The 18240-nt window shown below is 41.9% G+C and overlaps 1 protein-coding gene across 2 annotated transcripts in view; it reads right to left on the reverse strand.

Annotated features, from left to right (window-relative positions):
* coro1ca (coronin, actin binding protein, 1Ca) overlaps positions 1–12318 on the reverse strand; it is a 27751-nt gene extending 15433 nt beyond the window's left edge. The window contains exons 1-2 of one of the 2 annotated variants that reach the window (XM_086030511.1): positions 10842–12318; positions 1872–2068 (exon numbers count right to left, since the gene is read on the reverse strand). In XM_086030511.1, coding sequence (XP_085886637.1) covers positions 1872–2068; positions 10842–12318 — 1674 coding nt within the window. Of the gene's footprint in view, positions 1–1871; positions 2069–9447; positions 9588–10841 lie in introns of those variants that run through there. The other variant, XM_086030512.1, reaches the window with a different exon arrangement.
* Positions 12319–18240: the final 5922 nt, after the last annotated feature.

The following is an 18240-nucleotide window of genomic DNA, read 5'->3' on the forward strand; positions in this document are numbered from 1 at the left end:
GAAATGTTTCACTTGCTTTAGCTGCCTTTTCTCCCACAGCGTCCTTCATATGGAAATTAGGGAATAAATTAGCAGACATTCAACTAAGTGAAACAAAGGATGAGATTGAAAGCATGAGAGAAAGGAATGGCGTGTTCAGCTGTCTTCCAAAAAGAGGAAACGATATGCATGGCTATGCTGAGCAACAGTGGCAAAAATGTCACCCTACTTACAAGGAAAAAGTATCATTCGTTGATGATATACAATAAAAGACTCAGAGGAAATTATTTGATACCCTTGAAGGTTGTGTTATCGACTCGCACAAACAACTCATTCAACTCAAGTCTTTTGCCCCGACTAGACTTGAGACAGATCTGATCGGCTGGATTGGATCGGTTTACAGTTGTCGTTTTATGCAAAATCGGTGATCGGGTTGTAATTGTCATAATTTGCCAAATCAATCAATGACAACATTGATCGGATCCACTAAATAAGCCATTACAGCAAACAATGTCGTTTACTCCGGGGACGTTGTGTGCTGCAATCATTAATAGTCACACTTAAAAAAATAACTTTTTTGGGGGGGGGGGGGAGGCCACCCCCCCCAAACTCCGTCCCCCCATTTTCTGTGTTTTGAATGTTTGTCAGTGTTTGAGGGAGAATTTTTAGGCGTTCCCCAATCCCCCGTGACTAGCGGGGGTCGATTGTACAGTAAACAAAGAAGTTGGAATACCGGTAAATAGATTGGATTGATTGTTCCATTTTCCGTTATTTTTCCTCAATTTATTTATTTGAATCTCTTATCCAAAATCCTTATGCGTGAAAAAACTAACCCTAGCCCCAACAAATTAAATCGGTCCGCCGATACACACATGGACAAAATTATCAGGCAACTCACTGTTAATGAACGAAAATGCCACATTGGTCACAGAAATTACTTGAATGAGTAATAAACACAAATTTTATGAAAATTAACCAATGAAAATCCGACAATCTGAATTGTGGTTCAAAATAATTATTTTAAATTTTTTTTTTAAAAAAAACTCATGAAACAGGGACAAAAACGATGGTACATTTTCTAACTTTGAATGCAACCTCTGCGCCTCTCAGCAGGTACTCTGGCCAACTTTTCATGAGCAAACTTTCCCAGTTGTCTCCGGTTTGAAGGGTACTTTCCCCGGACGACATGTTCCAGCTCCTTCCACGGATGCTCAACAGGATTTAAAAGCAGGTCAGTGTGCAAAGAAGGCCACTTCAGAGTAGTCCAATGTGCTCTTAGCTAAGGGCTGTCACAAACACTTCTTTTTAGAATCGATTACCCTATTGATTATTCCACCGATGACAAGGGGAATCTCTAGCTCTCAAGAACACCTTGATAGACTTCAGATTTCATTGTACCCAACGCAGATTCAAGACACCGTGCGCCAGGTGTAGCAAAGCAGCCCCAGAACGTAAGCAAGCCTCCAACATTGTTTCACAGTAAACAGTTTTTTTCTTCTTGACATGCTTCATTTTTCGTCTGTGAACGTAGACCTTATGTGCCTTGCAAAAAAAAGTTTATTTGTCTTCTCTTTCCATTTCGTCTTAACTCTCTCCCTGTACATCGTACATTTAAAACACAACTCGTGTCGGAGAGAAAAGCGTCGTATTGGAACAAAAATGTATCCCAGCCCTAATATCTTATATTAGAGCATCTCTAGTTGCTAAAGGTGAACAACGTTTTGAAAAAAAACAAAAAACCCTGGCCTCATTTTTTTTTTACATCACAAAAACCTGGCATTCGAACAGGGCTGGTGTAGATGTTTTTATATCCACTGCTTAATTGCATGCTCACAGTAACCGCACTCTTCAAAGAGAACTGTATAGTGCGTAAAGTAAAGTATTCCGCTTACCTTGTGAAGAGGAAGAACCAGGAAAGCTCCACCGCCGCTGGCTTCAACAATTATGGCAACAAACTTGGGGTTGACTGCACAGAATGCGCTATCCCATGTGACCTTTGACACCCGGATATCGTCGTAACACTGATCATTTTTCACCGCCTGGCCAAAGACGTGACGGAATTTGCTCTTCCGTACAACTCCTTTCATATCTGTGAGAGACAAGACGGGTGTTTTAAAATTTAAAATGCACACAGGACTACAATATGAGGAATGGTGTACATTCAAAACTTTTCAGGAGTGAGGATAAGCGGTTTGGATAATGGTTGGATCGATAGCAAATGTCAGAGCCAAAAGCATATCCAAACCAAAATGCAACACATATTTGAGGTTGCATCCGATTGGTCAGAGTCAAATACAAGCATACAATTCCATATGAAACATCTTTGCGATACACATATCGCACGGCCATTATCGCAACGACGATTATTTTTTGGATACATTGCGCAGCCCAAATAGAAATGTGAGAATATTTACTGTTGTGAGGCTGAAATTCCAAGGGTTTGTATTTTCGTTTTCAAAATGATTACAAATTGATAAATTAGATGTCAATTAATCTTCGCTCCTCTCGTTTTCAGAAAAACTTCAATAATTGTAATTGTATGCCCTCCAATTCTTTTTTTTGCCCATATGTGACATACTTGTATCTGTTTTGGCCTTTCTTCCATATGTGGTTTTAAAGCGGATATGTATCCGATGTGATACATCATCAAAAGGTGACAAACATCGCTACTGCTTGACAAAACAGACGGCAGACAAAGTAGCAGAAAAGAGTCGGTGGTGAAAGGATGACGATTTGGAACGGATAAATATATGTGGATGGACCGGTCAGTTAAAGCAAAACAAATCCCTGAAATGGCCGCAGATGCGACACATTCCGTTCACATTATAAATTTGTAATGTTAACGAGTACATAAAAACATCGGATTAACCACCCCCCAAACAAAAAAAAACAAAAGTATGAGCATACCCTAATTGGCAATTACGTGATAGACTTTTTCAGGGCCGATCGATCCATCACTATTGACAATGTGTATGAAGTATCCAGATACATGGCGAACCCTTGCCTTGTTTAACTCAGAGCTCCCTTCCTGGCTGAGAAACGGTAACAAAAGCCAGATTTGCCACTGGCCCGGCAATATATGGGGCATCGTGAACAGTCGTTCACTTGCATGATAAACGGCTAATTTAAGCAAGACGAGAGGGTCTGCGAAGCGTACGATAATTCTTGATCCGTGGGATATTTTGAGAAAGAGCCCGGGACAAGTTCATAAAACATCTGGAGAGTGTTTCAAATTGTGCAGAACCATTGCATATGTCTCCTTCAATACGCGCGCCGTAGTAAGAGTGACATTCAGGAAAATGTCAGCAAAGGAGTGTTTATGCCAGCACCAGTTTGACAGCCCATGACGTATATCATAGTTACACAGACACACCTTGGAAAAGTGTTGTGCTTTCCAGTGATGAGAACTACAGCCCTGGTCTGACAATTAATTAAGTAAAGAGGGCTGCAAATCTTTTGGGTGACTCTGATGTTAGCAGAGTGCCGTACTCGACTGCCTCCTGAACCAGCAGAGTTGACTGATGTGGGGAGACGGAAAGAGGACCCCAGAGCCTGAAAAAAAAAAAAATGACCGAGAGGAAAGCACCGTGACACCATTTTAGCAGGCTTCTCTGCATTCCAGTATACAAAGAACAATTAGCCGACTCAAGACTCATCACTTTTCCTCTTACAAAATGTCCACCTATCAAAACATGAGGCGGCGTACCAACAAAACCAAAGAGGGATTCTCTTAAGACGATGTGTATGGAACGGATATCACAATACGATACAAATACAAAGCACTTTACGTCCAACAACAAAAATAGCCATAATGCAACAAGTGAACTCAATAAATGAACAAAACACTACATTCAATAGACACCGGAAAACAGCCGAAAATGTGCCAGTCTCGTGAAGAATCGAAAGCCAGAGAATAGAAATGTGTTTTCAAACGGGTCTTAAAAATGGACAGAGAGGGGAAGGTCATTCCAATGGGAAGGACCAGCGACAGAGAAGGCTCGAGCCCCCCTGAGGCTCCGTTTAGTCCTCGGCACCTCGAGCGGCGCCCGGTCCGCAGAGGTGCGCAGGAGTGGAGGAGCTCAAAGAGGTACGCCGGGGCGAGGCCATTTAACGACTTAAAAACAAATAGGAGAATCTTAAATCGAAAATGCACTGGGAGCCAGTGAACAGAGGGCAGAATTGATGTTATGTGCGCCATCTTTCGAGCTCCAGTTAGGAGGCGAGCAGCAGCATTTTTGGACCAACTGGAGACGTTTGAGAGAGGACTGGCCGACTACAAAGTGCATTACAGTGACCATATTTAAGGATCATTAAAATGATATGGTCACAAATGAGACTTGGGCTAGGTTCACACTGCAGGTGTGAATGCTCGATTCGGATCAGATTTTTGTGGATGCGTTCACATGACAAACGCGACCTCGGTCTGTCTGGTGTGCGAACGCGTCCCCAAAGCGGCCAGCATGCGCGGAAGAAGAGACGACGTCATTCACGACGTAGTGTTTACAGAACTAAATGCGGTCCAGCTTGTAGGGACATTTCTACAGTGATGCGATTCGGTAGGAGGTCTAAATACAGAACGTGCGGGTAGTGACGAGGCGAGGCTTTTCAATCTCATTTCATCGCGGCGTCACTAAAGATGACATCATGTCACTGCCGCACATAAATAAATGAACCGATCGACGTGGCTGGATTATTGCTATCACCATAAAAGTCCACTTTATGCTTCCTGTTTCACGTGGGATTAAATTAAAGCAAGTATAAAGTCAATATTGTTACTCAAAACAAATTTACAGATTCGCTCTCCCATATCTCAGGACTCTCTCCCTCCGTTCACGTGGTGCCCATTTTGGGCTCTGGACAACATCAATGCCCTCATATGGTTTCTCTGTGCCTTGTCATGTCTTTTTAACACATTTTATCAGGTTGTGCACTTTGTGTGGGTGTGTGTGAATGATTGCTGATGTACTAATGGATATCAGTCTTGGGTTTGTTGGGAGGAAGGGCATGAACGGATTTTTTTTTTTTTTTTAATTATCTATTTTTTATTATATATATTTTTTAAATGGCTATACAAATAAAATGTGATTGATTGATTGATTGATATATGCGACCTGGCCGTTCATACATTGCAAAAAATTCCAATACGTACCCGATCTAGGACCACATATGAAAGTGGCCCAGGTCGGATTTGAAAAAAATCAGAAGGAGGGAAAATTAAAGCACTCGGTAGCGGCAGACACTCTGCTATAATATCTATATCTATATATGAATATGAATGTAAGTGCTGAGTAAACATTTTTGTGATTTCTCTGAAGCACTGATCTTAATTTGTTCAATTGTTATGCCTCGCCCTTGATTTCAATAAGGTAACAGTATTACAAAGCCAAACCCATGAAAGTCATTGGCTAGTATAAAGAAGCTAAACTTTTCGTATTTTATCATGAATATAGGGGCCAGTACCGCTTATGACGGAGCCACCACAACTTGTCTCCTGGTTTGCCTGATAGGGCCATTGGATCCATTTTTTTTTTTTTTTTTAAATGGTCCCGAGTCATAAAAAGTGGTAATCCTCATTTTTAACTGACGAGGGGCATTTAATTAACAAAGCTTTTATTATAATTATTGAAATTAAGTTTTGTTAGGTGAAGTTTTGTCAAAACACACTGCATAATAGCTACCGGAGTTGGATGAGGTAGCCAGATAATATATGTGTTCTTAATTAATATACTGTCCGGACAATAATTTACTGCAGTTGTGTGGGCATCCATTTGTTGTGTGGTTCTTTGGTAAGGGGAGGACTTCATTCTTCTTGAACAATGTACCAATTTCCAATTACCAGTAAATCATTTTTGAAGTAAGAGTCGCTTCCTTGACCTTGAACACAATTATACCTGCGTATAATAACAGTACAAACACATTACCATGAAGAGACAGGCTTGTAAATGGTGGCAGAAAATGGGCTCACTTCCAATAACTCATTCAGATCCAATACCGGGAAACCCAAGTCATCTGCTTCTGAAATCTCAAATTACAATCATGAGGAATCCAATGTAGCTCTATTATTTCAATCGAGCATGCCATGCAGCAAAGTAATAATGGCATGTCTGTACAACAAAAAAACTCAATTCGCACCAAAAACAAGGTCTGTGCATAAAGAGATATACACTGTTTTGATACAATGTTCAGATACTGGAACTAGAGACACATTACAGTTCTTATGATAACTTTCACACCCACGCGTCTTTTGTCGCTTGGACTGCATGAGACGCGACCTAAATCCCCTTCCTGTATCCAAGGCCACAGACCACCATTGTGATCAGATTCCCTGCTACATTCCAGTGCTTTGTGCACCAATGAGATAAGGTGCTGTTTTTTCACCTCCCATACGGTCTACTCACCCGTCCGCTCTACTCAAGTATACATGGAACACAACGTATCGCACACGCAACAGTGTTTCTGGTATTGCTATTGTATACGTTCATATTAGCTTATAGAGGAAATAAGATTGGCAAAACAATACAATAAGGGGCTCAAAATTCAACTCTGCGCCGAGTACCACGGATAAACACGTAACTAATGCAATTCAACTGTGATGAAGCGGTGAAGGTGATATACACAAAGCATGCAGAGCAGCCATGAGTAGTAAGTGAAGGGCCGCTCGATTGTGATAAAAAAATAAAAAAAAAATACTAACCACGATTATTTTGGTAAGAGTGAAATCACGATTATTCAAACGATCACTTATTTTTTTGGTACATAAGAAAATGTTTAAACGTAAGAAATATAAAAGACAAATAAAGTGTAAATGTATAAATTCAAGTATGATTTCCTGTAAACAAACAGTGAGTTGGATATAAATGCATATTAATATGTATATTTTTTCAACGATTATGCCAATTTTGTAATCGTGGAATGTAATAATCGGAATTGAATTTCGATTGCACAACACTACGCAAGGGTGTCAAACACATTTTCATCGTGGGCCACATCGCAAATTATGGTTTTCCTCGAAGGTTATGACTGAAAAACATACAAAGTAAGGATGCACGATAATTATCGGACCAATAATTATCAGAGCGATATTGTGGAGAAAATAATGACGTCAAATTCATTGGTCCAATAAGCCGCTTGAAATACACCATCGTTGGTCTGGTTACTGTTACCAAGCTAGGAGGTAATATGGTGCCACTGCGTACAACTTTTTTCGTTTGTTTCGAACAGCTAAAGTAAAAATTAATTTCTTTAGCTAACTTAATTGTATTGTATTTTGACTGAACGAGGTGCATTGAAGGACCACCAACAAAACAAGACATATCAAATGCAGAGGAAAAATACTATCAGTGAATTAAACCATACCCCACCACGTAGATTCCCCAAAATGATGCCAAAGTAACACTTTTATTTATTTGCAGCAAATAACCGAAAGTTTAACAAAAAAAGGCCATGAAAATATGAATTTACGAATGCCGAAATGAAAATGAAGGTTCACTGAATACACAAATATGAGCAAAGATAGCATGGATTATGACAGATCTTACATTGCTCACAGTACATTATGAATGTGCTCTTCACTATCAACAATTAGGGAGATTGATAGATTTTGATTAATACAGCTGCAAACAAACAAAAAAAATATTAGCCTGGCAGGTGGCTGTAAAGGGACTTGTTTGCTCCTAGCTTAGAAATAACCATAAATGAAAGAATAACAACAATAACATGTTAGATCTGTTAAAAATACCTCAGCATGCCACCAGGTTTGAAATATGGCTGTTTATAAACACTAAACAGTGCCCAAATTAATTGTAAGAAAATCATTTCTTCATATTTCAACATGCTTGAAAAAAAAAAAAAATCACATAAAACTCCTTGGTTATTACCCAACAAACTCAAAAGTCCCTGGCATCTCTTGTTCCCCTCGTGCTTCCTGACCCACTTCCTTGACCAAGGCATGGGAAGGCAGTCAATTCATTTCTAAAGACCTTGCACTGCAGCACAACCACTCCAAGTTGGTGCGTCTGGAATAGTTGACAAGCCTAAACACAGCTGTAGACTGTCAAGCCTTTGTGGCAGTGAGTCACCAGCATTCATCTTAAGAAGGACTCTGTGAAGAAAAACCCCTGTAACTCAAAACATTACACCAACGCTATTGTAACAATTCGAAGTGTGGGTCAAAATCCACAAATCTTGCTCTCCTCTTGACACTTTTCCAGCCACGGTCCTAATTAGCCATTTTCTTGGGCATGCAGAAGAAATCTGAGCTCCATTTAGTTCATAAACTCTTAATCATTCACTGCGATTGATGAATTTATTTGTCTTTTCACAGCCCAGCCATTCAATCCCAGGAACTTGTTTATACTTTTTTTTCAAACATTAGGGTCAAAGAGGGTCTAAAAATGTGTGGCAGTGAATGAGTTAAATGGAGATCAATATTTTTGAATGAAACTGACCTATGACAAAAGCAAGACATTGACCAACACAATGGAAAAAGTGTGCCACGGGAAATCAATTTCTCATAATTGGCCCGATTTATTTACTACAAAAAAATATACCTTTGTTCAATTATCTATTCAAACCTTTACATGCTCTTCCGCCCGACGGCAGAATCTACATAATTAACCTGTGTTTCCACTTTCCGTGACATTTTTTGTCAATGAAGTGCCGTGAGATTAATTTCTGGTTTCTGTAAAGTGATTAAATGCTCGATAAAAGGTTTTGCAACATTGCAGATAACTGATAACTTCCCAGCAATGAAAAAAACCTCTAGTTTGTGGTCTGAAAATACTTTACAGTGGGCGGTCCGGGCTCTCAGTTATCAATTCATGTTCTCTCAGCGTAAATTTAAAGGATGCTCGTAAAATGTAAACGCCGTAACTGTAATGAAACCAGCAATAACACGCATCTGATTTAATGTGACTGGAGTTTCAATAATTTCCCACCCAACCACGTGTTGTAAACGGGAGGTCGCAACGATTCACGACATTAGAGTCAAATTATAGTGGAGATCACTTCTACCTAGGCATCGTGTCAAAATAAGACCAGGAGCTAATACTAGGTACGGAGAACTCCTGTCCTCTGTGAAGGTGCAAACTGGCGGGTGCAGGGTGCCAGGGGGCAGGGCGCGGCTTCTCTGCCTCCTGCACCTCCGCCAATGTTGCTTCATCGCAGATACTAAGTTTTTTTTTTTTCTGCCGCACCAAGGTTAGCCGCCCCGCCCCGCGTCCTACATCCGCAATTAACGTCGATCTCGGCGCATACGAGCGAACCGAAACCTCGATTGCGACGGGCTTTATTTGGCCAATGGACGACTATTTCCTTCCCAAATGACAGTTGGGGTTAAGTGCCGTCGCCGGCTAATGTTAGCTTAAACCCACTCATTGTACGCTCGAGATAACGCGTGTACTTTTGGGAGGTCGGGATTGCCAAACAGGGAGCACTTAAAAACAACATCAATGATGATACATGTCCTACCTTCTGAGAGGAAAATGGAAATATTCCCGAGAAGAAGAGCGTGATTTAAAACGTCGTTTCCCAAATGATTCCACCCCTAGACTGAGAGGCTGATCCAAGTTGATTTCCTCTCTGAGTGCTTTCCCTGCTCAGCAGATAGACCCGCCCCCCGGCTCGGCTTGACGGTCGCTGAATGGTACAGCTAATTTGATTGACGCCAATATGAACCAATCAGCGTCAGTTCTGCGATAGCGCGACTTTTGGGGAGCAGCGTGTGCTTTTCATTCTTTCCTTGCTTGCAGTGACCATGGCAGAACTAAAGCAGCTGCTTTGGGCCCCGCCAACACTAGGGGGCCCCCCAAGAACATCGATTCACCCATTCATTCGTCCATTAACCTCACGAGGGTTGCGGGCGTGCTGGAGCGTAATCCAAGCTGTCTCCGGGCAGTAGGCGTGGTACACCCTTTAACTGGTTGCCAGCCAGTTGCAGGGCACATAAGGACAAACAACCATTCACACTCACACTCTGGGACAAGAATGTTCAATTAAACTACCATGCAAAGCCATGTAGTTGGTAGTTGGTGCAGATAAACCGAGGGCAAAAAAAGTAAAAAAAAAAAAAAGTAACTTGAGAATGGGCCAAATGCACCAAACTGACAGATCTGTCGACCCTGACTCTTCTGTCGTGGTGGGGGCAACCAGGCCAGGGTCGACACGAGTCCGAGCAGCAGGTAAACAAGCACTGTCTGCCTCATAAAATCCAAAACGGCACAGTAAAGATTTGTATTTTCGTCAACTTTTAACCAGGGTGCATGCATGCACCCAACTTTAGAAGCAGCATTATGCTCTGCATTTACTGTAATCTAAAAATCTGTGGATTGGTAAACTGCACCCTGTATTATCAAAATGTTTAAAAATAATATTTTTGTTTAATTTATACTGCACATATGCACTTATGGTGTTGCTGAAATCCTGCAAGTAAAACAATAAATAACAATACACAAACAATAAAATTCAATACTCAGTTTTGTACTTCTTGCAGAGAGAGAGAGAGAGAGAGAGAGAGAGAGAGAGAGAGAGAGAGAGAGAGAGAGAGAGAGAGAGAGAGAGAGAGAGAGAGAGAGAGAGAGAGAGAGAGAGAGAGAGAGAGAGAGAGAGAGAATCGAAGCTTTATTTTTTTAATTTGTTACTGATTTTTTCTGTGCTGGACTTTGGTCACGTACCTCTGTGCTTGTAGTAAAAATGTCTGCAAAATCTTTTAAAAATTCACAAACTAGAAACGCAGATGGTAAATTGCACAATGCAGCTCCCACTCGAGCCCCCAGATTCATTACTGTAATGTATCCTGTTATGCTATCATGTCCCACACACATTTTACTGACACTGTGTGGTCCCCCGGATTGCAAACGCCTTACCTTTCCTGACGGAGGGCTTCCGCTCGATGAGTTTTTCTGGAGATTTGTGAGGCGAGTCGAAGGTGGCCTTCATCTGCGCCACCTTCACAGACTGACTATGCTCATCACATTTGACCTCGACGGGCTTGAACCAATCCTGATGCAGGCGCTTCTCATGCAGCTGTATGTTTTCTTTTATGAGATCCGAGACGGGCCTGGACCTGGCAGTGTCGGGGGACTTTTCTCTCATTAAAACGCTTGAATCACTCTCGATGACGATTTTTTTATCAGGCTGCTCTGGCGTTTCAGTTTCTTTGTTGGTCGTGGGAAGGTCCTGCCTCGGGTGGCTTTCTTTTGTCTTGGATGGCAGCGAAATTGAACTGGCATCCTCATTTTTCCTTGCGAGAACATGTTCTGAGTTTGCCGTTGGGTTGTCACTTTCTATCAGCGGAGGAGGCCCGAAGGATGGCGCGGCTTCCTTAGCCGTCACACACTTGACCTCACATGACCTCCTTTCATGTAAAGCTGTTTGTAAAGGGCTTAAAGCACCTTTATTTGGTACGATCGCCTTGTTGTCCGGAGCCTTTGTTGATTTCGGCACCGTATCGCTTCTGCAAAAATGGGATTTTTTGGTCAAACGGTCAGCGGGATCTTCCACTTCAAAGTCACCCTGTGTTGCTTTGATTGTAGACGATGATAATATGCTCCGGGTGATGTATGCCGGTGTGTTCCTTTCCTCAGTGGTGAAAGCGGTTGCTGCAGCGACAGGCATGGTCATGTCTAGCTCCATGTTCAATTTATCGGTTTCCACCTCCTTTATTTTTTCTAGAGCCGGGCACGGCTCCTTTCGGTTTCTCCTCAGCAGCTTGTCCAAAATGAAACTAGGCTCGGCGTCTGCGGCTGGATTGGCTAGATCGGCGTCTTGATGAGCTTTGTTGGCTTCCATTTGTAGCATTAAAGAATCCGAATCCCAAGAGGGTGCAATATGGCCATACAAGTCACATTTGTTCTGGTTGCCCTCACCCTGATCCTCCATTTTGATCTTCGAGGAAACTTCAAACAGCTTCTCAGCACTCTTCTCTCCGGCCTTATTTTGATTGAACTCCTTGTATGCCCAAGCTCTTTCCTCGGTTGTCACGCTACCTTTTGGGTTTCTGGTTTTAGTGGCCCTCCCTCCTTCTTCTCTTCCTATATCACTTCCTGACACTCCTCCTTGGTTCACCTCGCTTGCAGCAAACGGTCTCACCCACAAATTGATGCGCTTCTCACTGGAAGGTGTTATTGGCTCCCGACCGTGGCTCTCATCCAAATCTTGCGCGTCTGGCTCCTGTGAATGTTTTTCTCCCTCTGTGCTGCCAGCCTCCTCTTCACAGGCACTTCCTGCCTTCATGACATCATCTGCATGACTGTCTGAATCTCCACAGTCAGGGTGTGCGTCCTCCAATTCGTCAACAAGGGTCTGTTCTCCACCTTCTAATTTGTCCTGGGTCTGTCCCATACTGGTCTATCTATGGAGAGAGACAAAGGTGTGAACGTTACAACAAGACACCAGCCTCAAAAATGTGTCCCCACTGAGTGAAATAAGTTGTTCTTCAAAGGAGACAAACTATAGATTTTCTTTAAACAGTTCCTATGTGTTTTATTAAAAAGTCTGTGACATGCTTTCATCAATAGTGAACAGAGTGTTTAAAAACAACATTTTGAGTCATGAAGGCAGCACTTTGCTATCGCGATAAAAAAACAAAAACATTTTGATACATGAAGGCAATGCTTCATATACTGTGACACTGTCACTGCATGTGGAGCACGGACACATCAACAAAAAGAACGTGAGGTGAGATCATCATTTCAGTTTTTAGACATTTTGTAACATTTTTATATGGTGGAGTGGTGTGCCATAATATTTTACTAATATAAAATGGACGCCTTCAAAGCCGTACAAAGGAAAGTCTGGACATTCTTTGAAGTGACACCGCTGTTCTGTGATTGGTTCATTCCAAGTCATATGATTTATGGACGTCATGTTGTGACCGAGTAGCCATATTATGTAAACCTGCAGTAGCCTGGGTCGGTTTTTGGCCTTTTGTAAGTAGATTTTTTTGCAAAATGGTTTGTTGTGTGGCTGTAGGCTTGGCATCTTGTCTCGGATAAGGCGTGAAAGACATGGTTTCCCCAAAAAACAAGAACCAAAATAGGAATCAAACAAAATCGAATCATCAAATCATTTCTGGAAATATATGAATAGGGGATTAATTTAGTTAAAAAAAATGTATATTGTTTGAAAATCTGGCTAGGTTTGCACTCAACTCTCGCTCGTAATCCCGTCTGACGATCTTGGTCAAAATAAGGTATGTTGCCTTAATAATTATCTTATTTTTCTTATAGTTCACTTACTGGCCATGATGGTAACATCAGATTGACATATAATATGCACTGAATAAGAATATAGAGATAACGCAAAACTTTTTTTTGTTCCCATTTTTCATGAGCTGAACTTAAAGATGTTCATAAATCTGTCTAAAGATGTAAGAGCACTTCTTCTTTGCTGAGATAATCCATCCACCTCACCCGATGGCACATGATGCTGATTAGAAAGGATGACATTTCACCGGTGCGCCTTCGGCTGCCCACAATAAAATGCCACTCAAAAATGGCAGTTTTACTCCATTAGAAAGTAATCTTGCTCACTAACAAACAAATGTACCAAAAAAAGTGGAAGTAAACCCAAACATATTTTTTTCAGGAATATGTTCCTAGCAGGCCCACTAGTTGAAACGAGGCATTCTGATTCATTTTGCGTTTGTGGAATATAAATTAAGCAGCAACATGCACTCGTTTTTAGCCATCTCTGGGGGCGGCCATTTTGTCTTCTGTCGACTGAAAATGACATCACAACTTCTCACAAGGACCAATCCCGGCTGACCTGTGTTCTGAATCTGAGTTGTGATTGGTCGTTGTGAGCAGTTGTGATGTCATTTTCAGTGGACAGAAGTGACAAAATGGCCGCCCTCAGAGATGGCTAAAAACAAGTGGATTAACACTTATTCCACAAACGCAATACTTATCAGAATGCCTTGTTTCAATTAATGGGCTTGCATGGAACATATTCTTGGAAAAAAAATGTTTGCGTTGACTTCCCGCTTCAAGCATCTTGGAAGGGAGAGAATACATGAAAAGTCATAAATAAAACTAATCCTGTCACTATCACGGTGTACACAACTGAAATTGTCCAAGTGTGATGGCAGAATCACGTAGCAAACAATTCACCGTCACGCGGTGGTCATTTTTGCGGTTGCTGTGAATCAGATCTTATCACAATAACTGCTGTTGTATCGCTTCCGTCGGGTATTCATGCACTTGCAATGTCACCACTTGCTCTGCGTGCACATTTTTAAGACAAATTACAGTCATGAGATGAGGCCTACTGGCACATTCGAGTCCAAAAACTGATTGGATCAGTAAATGATTAGGCGATATGTTGTCTATCGACTGTAATTGCGCCGTTTAAAGCGGAAGTCAACGCAAACGTTTTTTGTTTTTTTTCAAGAAATAAAGTACTAAAACATAACCCACTTATGTATCTACTGATCGATTCACCTACCTATCGACCTACTTGCTTGTGTACTTACTTGTTGACTTATTGACCTATGATCTGACTAACTTACTGTCGTGGAATATACTCCAGAGTTACTGAACTATTGAATTGCACTCTGTTTGGTTTTTTTTTTTTACACCTGGCACACTAGGAATTATTATGACTTACTTTGGAAACAGACTTCAGTTGACTGACTTGTCATTGTGTTCGTTTTGTGGTTTTGTATGTATCAACACAGAACTAATGAACACTAATAATAGAGTGGTTAGCACATCCGGGTTTTGAATCTCCATCCTCCTGTATGAAGTTGCACGTGCTCCAAATGTTTGCGTGGATTTCCTCCTTGCACATTCCAACGCCATTCATGTTATGCGAACTGAAGACTGTCAATTGTGTAAAGATGAGTCTGACAAGTTATTATTTGTCCATACGGGCCCTGCGATTGGCCGGCAACCGGTCCTGACTCCTGAGTCTACGACACCCCTCGCCCCAAGGCGTGTAGGATAGGCTCCCGCTCACCCTCCAACCAACTACACGCAAGCGGTGTAGAATCTGGTTGATCAGTGTGGGCTTCTCCATGCGGTTGACTTCTCAAAAGGAGATGTGTGTGTGAGCAAGTGGAGAAAGTCTAGTCACACAATGAACAATAACCAGACAACAATCCGTCATGAGTCTTGTTTTCTCTCCGCTCCTCGGTGTGACAACATATGACTGCTGCTGCTGCTTTATCATCTGACAAGCCTGCACGTTATGCAATACAACACAATGCAATTTTATTTGTGTATCGCATTTCGCAACAGCTACAGCTGTAGCAAAGCACTTTACATACAACAACAAAATAGAGATTATTCTGTGTGATTAACCTGTGGTCAGAGTGTTTGTTTAGCTAACAGGGGGAGGGACTGAAAAACAGTACAGCTTTTTAAAGAACAGTCCAGAGTTCAATACATAAGAATAATTGCTCGGTTTTAAACTTTCTGATTTAGCCTTCAACAGAATGTTAAGACAAAGCTTGGCAAGGGTTAACACGAATGTGTACCAACATACCACCCTTCAGTGAAATTAGAGAAAGGACAATCGAGACTCATCGCTTTTCCTCTTACAAATGTCCACCTATCACAACTTGAGGCGGGGTATCAAGAAAACCAAAGAGGGATCTCTCAAGACGACGTGTACGGAATGGATATTGCAATACGATACAATTTTATTTATAGAGCGCATTTCACAACAGCTACAGCGGTAACAAAGCACTTTACATCCAACAACAAAAATAGCCATAATGCAACAAGTGAACTCAATAAATGAACACAAAACACTATACAATATGGACACCGGAAAATGTGTCCGTCTCAGGACGAATCAAAAGCCAGGGAATACAAATGGGTCTTCCCAATGGGTCTTAAAAATGGGCATAGCTTGCCTAACATCCAATGAAAGGTCATTCCAATGGGAAGGACCAGCGACAGAGAAGGCTCGAGCCCTTCCGAGCCTCCGCTTGGTCCTCGGCACCCCGAGCGGCGCCTGGTCCGCGGACCTGAGGCTGCGGGAAGGTGCGTAGGGGCGGAGGAGCTCGGAGAGGAAACAAATGCTATCGAAACCACCAAAGCTGCATCACGGAGACGAAGTGCACGGTAAAAATTCCCAAACTATGAATGCCAAAGGATACATCCTATAGATAGAGTGTGAAGTCGTGAGCGAATCAGAAAAGAAGAAGTGAGAGACACAGAAGCAGTTTATTTTCTCATTCATGTGACCTCATCGGGTTAAAAGGCACCAATTCCTCAACTTGGTGAACCTCATCCCTTGAGGGCCTCCATCACTCTTAACAAGTGGCCCGTTATCCTGCCTGATCCTCCCTTTAATGCCCGAGGCTTCCCACTTGATCACCATGTGATTTGCAGCATCAACATATACGGGCACGCATACAGGAAGTAACACCAAAGAAATGTTTCCATAACAGGAAAGCGGAACATTTCTCTTTGTTAGTACAACAATATTATGGGTGCAATGCCGTGACCCTTGGTTTTAGCCAATCGGATAGGATTTAAGAAACATCTCCTACCTACCATGTACAGGTCAATGAAGGCGTACACTTACCAGTTAGAAGATGCGGAGTGAATATGTGTATCTTGCCCTCGCTCAATGTGACTGGCAGGACCGACAGTGTGTCCTTTGTTGCTTGTTCCAAGATGATCTGTCCTCCCTGAAACACGCATGCAATGGGTGCGTTATATTATAGCCATGTGATGTCGCAGCTCATTTGGATAATATGCTGAGGTGAAACTTGTGAACTTACTTTTGCCTATGTTGAAAAACCCCGTCCGCCATTTCACCTGATTTTTCATAATAATGGTTCATTCTTGTATTGTTTTTCTGAGGAAAACTCCATTCAACTAATTATTATCATTATTATTATTATTTATTGAGTCAATCAACATAAGATACTACGCTAGAATGGAGTGGGAGCCACAAATTGTAAATATAATGGGTCTTGGGGGCAGGGGCGGAGTCATGGGTGCACACCCAGATTGACAGACTGCCCACCTCACCCAATGAGATTGATGGAAAAAAAAATTATGTCAATTATGAAATTATTTTGGAATTTGTGTTTTTTATTTTATTGAACGTTAAAAATGGCATAGTTGTGGTTGTCTAAGGAAGATCTGAACTTCATATTATTCAGTTGATCATTTTATTTGAATACACGACGTGTCTGGATAGGAGGATTGTGCTCAGTACGGGAAATATTCAGGCCCACCCTGATTTTTCCAGGCCCACCCATTAGCCACGTTCTGGCTCCGCCCCTGCTTGGTGGACTGATTGTGCTTACTTAAAGTGTACCTCCGGCGGCCCATTGCAAGGTACTGATGGGGGAATCAGAGCAAAATTGTAAAATTTGATACATATCTGGTGGAGCGGCATGGTGGATGACCGGTTAGCACGTCCGCCTCACACTTCGGATGTCGTGGGCTCGATTCCGGCCCCGGCCTTCCTGTGTGGAGTTTGCATGTTCTCCCCGTGCCTGCGTGGGTTTTCTCCAGATACTCCGGTTTCCTCCCACATTCCAAAAGCATGCATGGTAGGTTAATAGATCACTCTAAATTGCCCCTAGGTGTGATTGTGAGTGTGAACGTTTGTCTCTGTGTGCCCTGCGATTGGCTGGCAACCAGTTCAGGGTGTACCCCGCCTACTGCTCAATAACAGCTGGGATAGCCTCCAGCACAACCGCGACCCCTGTGAGGATTTGGGTAAAAAAGAATGTGTGATTTAACGGGTGTAAGTTCTTTAGTTGATGCACCAAAGTAACCTTTCTATTCCAAAAGTAAACTGACAATAAGAAAGTGAATGACTTCTGAAAAGATGTGAATACTCATTGTTAGGAAAAGATGATCTTTAATTTAAATTAATTATAGCCATAATGCTAGGTTTACAGGAGGTGCGCATTGGACGTTTTCTGCAATATATCTGTAACCCTCTTCATTTGTTTCTCTACGTAACTACAGAAACATGTAAACAGAACGCATACTTGAATAATATAACAAAAGTGGTGGTTTGGAGACCGGGAATTACAAAGATGAGGGGCCGACCCACACCTTGTGACTCAAGCCTGCAAGCTGCTGTTCATGCGGTTTGTCTACAAAATGTTTGCAGACCTCTCGCCTCACATTCAGCAGCAGCAGTTTTAAATCAACACATTGCACAGATAACAAATAATAATAATTAGTCACTGGTCAATTTAGAGAAATAGGGACGGATTAAATATATTGAATTTACGAATTAGTATGATGATGATGATGATGTTTTTTTGGATCATATTCGATCTTG

The sequence above is a fragment of the Filicampus tigris genome, chromosome 5 (genome assembly GCF_054856515.1).
Source record: "Filicampus tigris isolate MCC_2025a chromosome 5, RoL_Ftig_1.0, whole genome shotgun sequence".
Taxonomy (NCBI): Eukaryota; Metazoa; Chordata; class Actinopteri; order Syngnathiformes; family Syngnathidae; genus Filicampus; species Filicampus tigris.